Source organism: Coregonus lavaretus (genome assembly GCF_964263955.1).
Source record: "Coregonus lavaretus genome assembly, contig: HAP1_SCAFFOLD_3293, whole genome shotgun sequence".
NCBI lineage: Eukaryota > Metazoa > Chordata > Actinopteri > Salmoniformes > Salmonidae > Coregonus > Coregonus lavaretus.
The window spans coordinates 54,176-65,272 of record NW_028164073.1 but is presented as its reverse complement, the minus strand read 5'-3'; the positions used below and the strand labels follow the sequence as shown (position 1 = coordinate 65,272).

At 39.2% G+C, this 11,097-nt stretch overlaps 1 protein-coding gene across 1 annotated transcript; it reads right to left on the bottom strand.

The window, feature by feature from the left end:
* Positions 1–630: 630 nt before the first annotated feature.
* LOC311117490 (G2/M phase-specific E3 ubiquitin-protein ligase-like) lies at positions 631–4,903 on the bottom strand. The gene is made up of 9 exons (XM_084192414.1): positions 4,893–4,903; positions 4,503–4,582; positions 4,176–4,228; positions 3,061–3,097; positions 2,915–2,982; positions 2,704–2,793; positions 2,291–2,604; positions 1,966–2,144; positions 631–1,736 (listed from the first exon to the last, which is right to left on the bottom strand). The coding sequence occupies exons 5-9, from the start codon at positions 2,926–2,928 to the stop codon at positions 1,560–1,562; spliced, it is 774 nt and encodes a 257-aa protein (XP_084048540.1). The 5' UTR covers positions 2,929–2,982; positions 3,061–3,097; positions 4,176–4,228; positions 4,503–4,582; positions 4,893–4,903; the 3' UTR covers positions 631–1,559.
* Between the last annotated feature and the right edge of the window lie 6,194 nt (positions 4,904–11,097).

Sequence of the window (11,097 nt, the reverse complement as noted above, 5' to 3'; positions counted from 1 at the left end):
ACCATATTGAGCGTGGCAGCTTTCTATACGGTTGATGGGAGAGAGAGAGAGAGAGAGAGACAGAGACAGAGACAGAGAGAGAGAGAGAGAGAGAGAGAGAGAGAGAGAGAAGAGAAGAGAGAGAGAGAGAGAGAGAGAGAGAGAGAGAGAGGAGAGAGAGAGAGAGAGAGAGAGAGAGAGAGAGAGAGAGAGAGAGAGAGAGAGAGAGAGAGAAGAGAGAGAGAGAGAGAGAGAGAGAAGAGAGAGAGAGAGAGAGAGAGAGAGAGAGAGAGAGAGAGAGAGAGAGAGAGAGAGAGAGAGAGAGAGAGAGAACAGGGTGTCATTTGGCAAGAGTCAGTACTCCCTGGGTATGAATTGTCTCTCTATCTTATCTGTCTATGCTTGGTTGACCTAGCAACTGGGTCTGTTTTAATGTCCAGACAGCATGTACCCAACAGTGAGGTCAGTGGGATTGGAGAGAGTTAAAATTATCTAAAGAAAACTATTAAATATTATCTTCTCTACAATTACTATCCACCTTAACATTGTTGAAAATTGATTTAAAAAACCCTATTTTTGCATTGCACATTAAACGTTAATTGTTACAAACTGTAAGTATAACACACAGAAACAAAAGACTAGAATGACACAGACGGATGGGTGGCTTGAGCACTCACACGATGCCTTCAGAAAGTCTACACACCCATTGCACTTTTTCACAACTTTGTTTCGTTATAGATTCAATTTAAAATAGTAATATTAATATTTTTCCTCATCAGCCTACACACAATACATCATAATGACAAAGCAAAAACACGTTTTTAGAAATTGTAGCAAATTTAATAAAAATTAAAAACTGGAATATCACATTCGCACAAGTTAATTAACCATTTTCTCAGTACACTGTTGAAGCACCTTTGGAAGTAATTCCAGCCTGGATTCCTCGTGTATGAAGCTACAGGCTTTACACACAACATCACCACACTCTTTATATCTGATTTTCAGGGACATTTACAAGAGATACTAAAACCTCTCTGCATGTCAGGATCTCTATGAGAACTGAGGGCAGAAATAGATCCATATGTAAATGACACTGCTACAGTATGGAGCAGGTGGTTGGATAAACAGCAGCAAGTCATCAAGGGTTTGATGGGTAAAGTGAGCCTCAAACCATCACTCTGCTGCCAGATGTGCAGCAGAGGTGGATGGATCACTTTAAGGGGTAACTGGACTGATTTTCCTCTATGGAAGAGTTAGTCAGGAGGAGAAACCTAAGATCTAATTTCTGTTTTTGCTTTGTCATTATGATGTATTGTGTGTAGATTGATGAGGAAAAGGATTTAAATATATTTTAAATTGAATCTATAAAGGTGTGCAGACTTAATGAAGGCACTGTAGTTTGACACAGAATGAAGTGACATCACATATCCGTTGAAATACACTAAGGTACAAATTCTGATTAAGGACAAATTGATAACAGATATACATACTTGCATAAACCAAAGATGGGGACCATGAGGCATTTCAAACAAAAAATTCATACATAAATAAATAAAAATCTCATCACTACAAATATCATCTTACCTGTCAATTACAGATGAGTTGCGGTCAATGATATACCATTGGAGGTAGTCTGACACGATTTCTTTATTTTCTTCCACAGTAGCCACATGTCTCAGACAACCTGCTGTCTGTAACATTGTGCTGTGTCTCATCATACATTCTTGCAGAGCATCCAATGAAGCAGCATTCTCAATCTGAAAGACATGAAAATGGGCAAAAACACCCCAGTCAATAACTGTATGCACTGTATCTCCTTGCCTATTTTTTTAATAACGTACATAGCAAGGTGTAATCTTACACTATCAAAAACTAATAAATTAATTAAATATATTCCGCACGTGATATAGGAAGTAAACATTGTCTCAAAAACACTGCAGTAAGTATGAAAAACTCTGCCCTACCATACCCTTATGCTATTCTCACCTCTTGCAAAGCTTTCCCTATTTCTTCATCAGTTATTAAATTATTTGTTGCTTTGAATGAAGGCTGGCCTGCAAGATAATGTACAAGATCTTCTGACAGGAAATGGGGTCCTGGACCTCCATGCACAACTGACACAGCAATCATCTTTCCTGCCAAGTAGTATTCATCCTCCCTAACAGCTGTGAATGAATTCATATTGCAAAATTAAAACAATGCATTACTGTATATACTGTAATATGCAAGCATATGTCATGTGATATATATGGTCAATGAGCATTAACCAACCATTAGTAGCCTATAGTACACATCCAACCAATATGCATACCCTTTGCATTGTAGACCAAGAACCGATGTCCTTCTGGTCCATCAAAAATGGGCCGGTCTTTTAGGTGTTTCATCAGTAGAGTTAAAAACTCTCGTCTTGGACCACCAGTGTCAATTCCCTCTTCCAGAACACCAGTATCATCAGTAAATTTCACCAGCATGTCACAGGTTTCAGAATATGTTGTACGCTTGAAACCTCTGACTGCCCCATCCCAAACATTATCCCTTGAGATGTTAAACCGGCTGACTTTTTTATGATCAATAGGAAGAGACAGGTTTGCTACGATGTCAGGTAATGCAATGTCCGTCTCCTCCCTGTAATGACAAAAAGTTAATTCATTTGTGGATATTCCAGATATACAAGAACTATTGTACAGTGAAAAAACTGGAGTGCTATAGTCAAAAGCATATTACATTGCTGTGTGTTGGAAATTCTTCACATTGACAGCAACCGGCTCTTCGTCCTCCTGCTCAACATTTGGTGAATACAGGTCTGTGTATTTACTGTTGGGAAATTGCCATTTCCATGTTAAAACATCTTACAAACAAAAATGTCTTCCCCATGTAATCAGTTCAATACATTTAAATTATGTCAGTCATTATGTTTTCTTTTTTTTTTACTTACCTGTAGCAAGACATTTTTTCTGGATTTGCTTCCGGTGGATCCAGATCCTCAGCATCAGATATTACTATCTGAAAAAAAGATTAAAATGTCTGAAACAACAACACTGAAAGCAAGAAATGTCATGCTGCCACACTCTGCCTTATTACCTGTCCAGGCTGAATTGTTGATTGTCCTGGTGCATCTCTGAAACATGATAAAACATATTAAAATGATTAGCTCCATGATAAAGGCTATAATGTAGCTTTGAGTAGCATGTAGTAGTAGAGGGAACAGAAAGATGTATTAAAAAAAAAGATTATTTTGAGAACATGTGGATAGGAGCGTTTCCTGGACTCAAATCTGAGTTAGTTTGAGTTTATTTTTTAATGGAAAAGGTATAAAATAAAAGAAAGCTCAAACTACTATTTTTTAACTATTAAAATGCTTGTATTGCAAGTGGCCAAGCCATACAGAACCAATTTAAAAGAACTTTAATGCGTTTTTGCATCTAGCCTTCGTCAGCGAGTCAAACAGATGAAATGAGAGACAATGGGTATTTTCTAGTGTCCAAGGTGTTCTGGGCTAGAGTGGGTGTTGTAGACATCTTAAAACCAGTAGGTGTCCTTCAGGCCTACAATAGTCAAATCATGTAAACATTATGTATATGGATGTGTCCCATGTTTCCTATTGGTGGATTACCACTAGAAAAAACCCAGTGTCTCTCATTACATCTATTTGACTCCCTGACAAAGGCTAGATGCCGAAACGTGTTGGAGTTCTTTAAGTTGGTTCTGGATGACCGTGCCACTTCAGTAAAGGCCTATAGTACCTATGCAGGATCGACAGTGATGTGGGACATATGAATGGACAGTGGATACCCCCCACTTCATTCTCACGTGTTTTTTTTAATGGTTTGGTTAATTTTTGTTTATTCAACTGCAAGAGCAACTGTATTTCAGTGGGTTTATTCTGTAAAGCTCTGCTCACACAGGCAGCTGTGGGTCCTTTAGGTAGGGAGCGAGGGGGCACCGCAGTCAGTTACAGAAACAGCTGATAGCATGTAGCAACGTTGAGCTTATGTGCAGCAATATAAATGTATGTATAATGTGTATGTGAATAAGTAGTGAAATATCTGCTAGTAGTTTTATCAGTTTTGTGGGTTAAATAAAAAAAAAAGGTGAAATTGCACTTTACCTGGTAGTGAAAGCACTGTAGCCCAACAAAATATGAATTATTATTGCACGTGTGAAAATTCCTTTGTGTCCAAGTGTGCAACACATACCTTTCATCGTCCAGCTTGTGTTTGGGAGTACTTCGATTTTGTGGTTCAAAAACCTGAGAGGAAACGGATAAAATGATCAACAACTTTCAACAGGTTCCATTATTTTTCCATTACCACATACAGTATATATCAATGCTGAATGGTTGTCTGTGTTACTGTATAATAGTTACTGCAAAATAATCAAAACAAGCCTTTTTCCACTAAAATATTGACCAGGACATTGATTTTATGCTTAAAATCCAATGTACATCTAATTAATAAATTATATGAAAATGAATAAATACAAACATACATAAACATTTTAAAAAAGAGAAATAACTGATGTACCAAAGTGTCAGCACGATTGAGTTCAGCTGTGCTCCTTGTTGTGATGACAATTTCAGAATCAGAGTCTGAGGTATCATCCACTGAAAAAAATAATTCAAACAACCATTATCTATCCTCCAGCAGAGTATCTAAATATGTAAAAATATTGAATCATGAGATCCACTAACCTCTTTTATAGTGTTTTTCTAGGCAAATGAAAAAAGTGATCCTGGAATATGCCTTTCCTATTTCCTTTTTATATTCTGCCAATTTGAATGGCCTTTCTGACCCAGGCACATGAACCACCTCTGAGCAGTCTGGATACAAAAGGACATAAGGTCCTTCGTGCATGTCCTTGTTAAATGTTGTCATTTTCTGGACAGCTTGTTTCAGTAGATCAGGTGCTGCTACCTCTGGGTCTGTAAATAACTGTAGTGTTTTCCCTCTTAGAGGTTTTAAATCAGTTCCACTTGGCACCATCAATCCTACGTTTATCTAGTAAAATAACAAAGATATAATTAATGTATACATAGGTAAAATAAATATACACAAATACATATAGAGCATTGCAAAATTGTATAGGACGGTCAGTACACCTTACCTGGACGTGTTTTCTTTTTTAGGCCTATATCTTCCTTTTGGCCCATAGTTAAAAGACTGTCGTTCTTTTGATTTCGAGCTTCTGTACTCCATGAACTGTTTGTATGATGGGCATGGTTGTTCTGCAGAAATGGACAGAGTTCCGAAACAGAAAGTTAGAAGCCGCTCAAAAAATCATTAGCGTTACTGTCCTTAGATAGCTAGCGTTTTGGTTTTGCTAAACTTACTTTGCATAGCACTGTCCGGCTGTCGAGACGTCCCCTGTGTTTCCAATGTTTCCGTCTTGTCCGCGTCCTTTAAAAACTCCAAACACCGACCACACGTAAAGCAAAACCGTGTTAAGCTGTTCATGTGTTTGCCAAAAAACGGGCAAAACATCCCTCGGCCGCAGTCCATGTTCGGGCGGTCACCATAAACTTATTTGACGCCATAAACTCCACAACAAAAACACGAAAAGACCACGCTCGTCACTTCCGGTATATGGTACATTCCCTTTCCGTGACGAATCTGTCGTTTGTAAATTTGTTTCTGGACTGGTAAAAGTGTTTTGCGTCTTGTTAATTTGTTTTCTAAAATGTAAATTTGTTTTATAAAATGTAAATTTGTTTTATAAAATGTAAATTTGTTTTCCAAAATGTAAATTTGTTTTCCAAAATGTAAATTTGTTTTCCAAAATGTAAATTTGTCTCGAGCTTTGTAAAAGTGTTTCATTCTTTGTAATGTTGCTTTGCACTTCCCGGCCACCGTAGTGTTCCTTATTGAAAATCAATTAACAATTCATCCCCGCCCAAACAATCCTATTACGATTTTGTTTTAATCACTTTGGTACTATTTTCACAAGCAGGTGGTACATTTTCACAACTCTTAGTATAAAACTCCTAGCTGGTCACGCTTGTAACCAGCCAGTCTTTCATTCAAAACCTGTCATTGTGCATTCATTTGGATTGGAAACATCTCTCACCACACAACCATTGATTCAAAATATAAATGTAATGAGAGCATTGGTTTAATCACCAAAACAACTTAAAACTACTCAATTGAAAATATATAATTAACTACCAGTTAATCCAATAGCAATCACTGCAAGATAATTGTTTCAAATAACCCTTAGAAGTGCTTAAATTAATATGCTACAGTACTGTAGATGACAGTTTACATTAGGCAATACACTTACATTACCCAACAACATTGACAATCTATCATTTCCATGATATCCATCCAATGTGTAATCAAAGGTGTGATCAATGATGACATCCTCTACAATCATTCATGGGGAAATTTTTTAATTTTTCTGATTTAATTGCAACATACAGTACTGTCTGTAATTAGATGTAAGACATTTAAATGAAACATTACATGAATGAAAATAAAATAATGTTTAGCACGCATTAATTTGCATCAAGCCTATCTAGAGCATTTGGCCATAAATTCTCATCCGCTGGAGAAACCTTTCGGCATGTTGAATCAAAGCTTGACATTGGTCTGCATTGATGTCGTCACATGCCTCTTCCATGGCCAGAAGGAGGGTGGCACGCTCATGGGGATGGCGATCGTACACCTTCCACCTCCATGATGAAAAAAATAATTTAATAAGGTTGAGGAAGGAGAGTACGTGGGGCTGGTATAGGGTCACGAATCAGGGAGGGACCTGAAACCATGCCTGAACCACCTCTGAATGGTGGAACCTGATATTGTCCCACACAATGACATAGGTGACCCCTTCACCTTGACAGGCCTGCTCAATTTCATTGAGAAACACAATGAGGTGTGCAGCGTGTTAGGATCCAAGTAATGGTCTACGTCCTACCTCACCATCTTCAGAGATAGCTGCTGCACTTGGAAATGTTTCCCCCGCGTTGTCCAGGCACTTGGACGGACGCCCGTTGGCAGATGAGGTTCCGCCCACGGCGCCAAGTTTTGGCCCAGGTTGAAGCCCGCTTCATCAACAAAGATATACTAGTGATGGTTCACAGCAGCATCAAGCACCATCACCCTCTAAAAATATATTTTGGTTAGTTCTTTTGACAGTATAGTTCCATTATGATATTGTGAAGTAGCATGTGCATTAATAGCAACAGTAATACAGTGTATTTATATAGTGCTGCACCTGAACATACTCGGCCCCCAGTTGTTTCTCTCAGAAGGCTCCAGGTCAATGTGTTCCATAGATACCTGGTGCCTCTTCAAAAGGCGGGTGATTGTTGGTAGGCTGATGGATGCCACATTGGCAAAGGTGTCATCATTCTCCTCAATGGCCTGCTTTATTTCAGACAGACGTATGTCATTCCTGGCCCTCACCATTTCCACCACTGCCCACTCCTGCTGGTCGGTCAGCACACGACCACCACCATGGGGTCTTCTGTCAATTCTGAGGATAGAACAAGAGTATACTGTCAGTAGATCATACTGGAAGAATACTGGAACAAGTTATGTGAATTTACATGCATTACAACATGTAATTTATTGTAAATGTAATGGTAAAGCATAGTGCATATCCAGCAGACTTACCGGTTTTCTTGGAGAAAATGTTCTTATGATCTTATTGACAGTTGATCTTTTCAGATTGGGGTGAACTAATCTGGCAGCCTCTGCCATGGTAAGGCCTCTGTTTACCACATGGTCAACAACGATGGCCCAGACTTCATTAGACACAACAGTTCCTTGCCGTCTGTTGTTGTAGAAATATATATGACTCATGAAGTAGTCAACTCAAACATATCTCACAAGAAACTGGAGCCTGTGAATCCAAGAATTAGACTTTTATTATCTAATAACAAAAGCCGAGCAGTTCCATGAAACGGCTGTCTCTCTCTCTCTGGCTTAGACATCCCTTTTATAAACCGACACAAATGCACAAACAGGCATACATGGCATATACAGTTACCCCCGGTTAAGTGATTAACCATTAAATAAATAAATCTATAGTTTTACCAAACGGTTAAGTGATTAACCATTAAGCGCAGTTAGATTAAGTGATGGTCAAATGTATTTAAACAAATGAGAAGAGAATCATATGAAAAGTATTGTGAGCATTGCATTGTGAAAGGCATTTACTTTATATGAAAGGTATTTCTAGATGAAACACTGATTAGGTTTGGTGAAAATGTTACTGTGTGGTTTTGTGTTTTATACTTAGTCAATTGAAAATGTGCTTCAAGTTTTGAAGAAAAAAGTAACAGCCTTTTTGATGATCTGTGATGAGTTTTGTTCTAAGAGTTGTGAAATTTTACCACACACTTGTGAAAATAGTACCAAGACAACACTGGGGAACAGGTTGTCTGGAATCCAGTAACAGTGGAAATTGACCCCCTCCTCTCTCTCTGTGAGTTATCAGTGCTCTGTACAGGCAGAAGTTAGTAAGTATGAGACAATCTTTACTGAACTGATTGGGTCCATTGAGAGAATACTCACTGAGGTGAAAAGGTTGATTAGAGGCCAGGAGAAGACTGCAGTGAGACGGGTTAAAGGACTCCTGGAGCAACTGGAGCAGGAGATAGCTGAGCTGAGGAAGAGAAGCACTGAGCTGGAGCAGCTCTCACACACAGAGGATCACATCCATTTCCTCCAGGTAACTCAACTGCCTTGATACATGTGATATGAAGTTGCATTTTTTTATAGTGACAGAATTCGAAATGTCTCCTTAGCTGAAGACCAAAGAAGAGTTGTCCCTCTGTAAGTGATATTCAAACACCCTCTCAAAGACAACATACATGTTCTTTCTTTTCCTTATTGGGTTTTGTTGTTCATCAGTCAGACGTCCTCCAGCTCATCCAGAACTCAGCTTGTCTGAGGTAAACAGGAAGGTGACAGCCACTGATAAAGCTCAGCCCTATCCTGACTACTGGAGACAGGTGCTGTGTAGAGAGGGCCTGTCTGGAGTCTGCTACTGGGAGGTAGAGTGGAGCGGTGGATGGGTTGAAATAGCAGTGTCATATAGAGGGATCATCAGGAAAGGAAAGGTCCCAGAGTCTACATTTCTAGGTAACAGTCAGTCCTGGACTTTGGAGTGCTATCCCACCCATTGTAGGTTTTGGCCCAATGCTAATAAAACAGAAATATCTGTCCCCTGGTGGTCCAGAGTAGGAGTGAACCAGGACCACAGGGCAGAAACTCTGTCCTTCTACAGCGTCTCTGACACAATGACCCTCCTCCACAGAGTAAAGACCACATTCACTCAGCCCCTTTATCCTGGGTTTGGGATTGGTACAAAATCATATCTCAATAATTACCAGTAGGTACAGATGATTTCAACCATTTCAGACATATTGATGGAGAGCTTCTGGGTTATTAACAGTCTTCCAGTAGGCCTATGATCTGGTTCAATTCCCCCTTTTTAAAGTTATTGTAAAAATAAAAATAAAAGCCTGGTCCCAGATCTGTTAGTGGTCTTGCTTAACAGATGGCATGATGGCACATACAGACTGACACTCAGGCTTCAGACTTTTACTGTCTACCTGATCACCTCTTGGCTGTTGCAATCCTCTGGAAATGGGTCTCTTTTTCTCTTGATGTAAACTGTAGTACTGGCAAACCAGTCAAATCAGAAACTGGGATCATTGTTGATCCATTTATGATCCGATGAGAATAGTTAAATCACCCATGTACATGTATGAATCCAAACAATTCTGTATTCTGAATCAATGTGATCTTTCAATATAAAAGTCATCATCATGACATTGGAATTGCTCTGTTATTGAATTGATTGACACAATGAATCAGCTATTTCCAGTCATCTATGTAGCAGTATATCCACAGGGGGAGGAAGTGCAGGGAGATGCCTCTGATATGACTGGGTGTCAGGTGGAAGGAGATCACAGAGCCTGGAACAGAGAAGAGAGGAAGGCTGGGAAGAGAAAGAAGCATTCATTTGGTTCAAACGTCTCTTGTCTGTCTCTAATTCACCAGTAGGGGGCAGGTACACCAGTAGGGTGTGTGTGTGTGTGTGTGTGTGTGTGTGTGTGTGTGTGTTTGTGTGTGTGTGTGTCTTTCTCTGTGTGTGTTTGTGTGTGTGTGTGTGTGTGTGTGTGTGTGTGTGTGCTTACTGATGACTCTGGCGTGGGAGAAGGGTGTTTTCTCCATGGACAGGTAGCAGGAGGTGACACACTCCATGAGAGGGGCCAGCAGCAGCAGAGGTAGGATGCTGATGACGTTCATGGCACCGATGGGCAGGAGGAAGCTGTTCAGGTGCAGGTTAGAGTTCATGGTCTGAATGTCGTAACCTGATGGAATCTGTGGGAGAGGTCAGGGTAACAACAGATTCTAGGATAACTTTATGGAGCATAAATAAACATTATAGCTTTGCCAGTTTTACCCCCAACATCTGAAAAATAATGTATTTGGACTTTCCACTGAAAACAAACAATGACCTGAAAATGTTCTAAAAATCAATGAATGAATGGAACCATTTATTTGTCTCTACAGTTTGAAGGAAGTTTCTAACTAGCATTAGCGCTATGAAGTCTATAGTAACCAGTCATTGCGCTAACGCTAGTTGGCATTGGCTCCCAAAACTACTACAAACTTCCTTCATACAGGATGCAGAGACATTAAAATGGTGTCCATGAGTTCATCTGACTCTGGGGAAATAGATAAAGGGCTTCATTGCCTAAATCCCAAAGAATCCCTTTAAATTGAGTTTTTCAGTGATTGCAATTATACATTTTTGCATTTACATTCACATCGTAATCATTTAGCAGACACTCTTATCCAGAGCGACTTTCAATTATTGCAAAATGTGAATCACAATTTTTTTTAAATGGTATAGAAAAGTATTTAGTATTTTGAAATGTTTAGTTCAACCCAGTGTAATTCAAATGACAAAATACTCAGAAGTAATTAAAATACGTATTTCAAATAGATGTAAGAGAAATACTGAACATCTCTGGCTACTACCCAACACTCTGTCACACTTCCTTATCAAAGAAACCACACCCCCTCTACATACAGAGTACACAGTCAAGAGGAAGCCACTCCCTGTCCTCTGTTGTAAAGTTCCATGAAACAGAAAGTAATGTTT

Excerpts from the sequence above, each read along its gene's own strand:
- LOC311117490 (XM_084192414.1), bottom strand. Across the intron at positions 2,605-2,703 it reads AATTTCCAACACACAGCAAT|GGAGGAGACGGACATTGCAT; the intron begins GTAATATGCTTT and ends TTGTCATTACAG. Across the intron at positions 2,145-2,290 it reads CTTGGTCTACAATGCAAAGG|CTGTTAGGGAGGATGAATAC; the intron begins GTATGCATATTG and ends ATTCATTCACAG.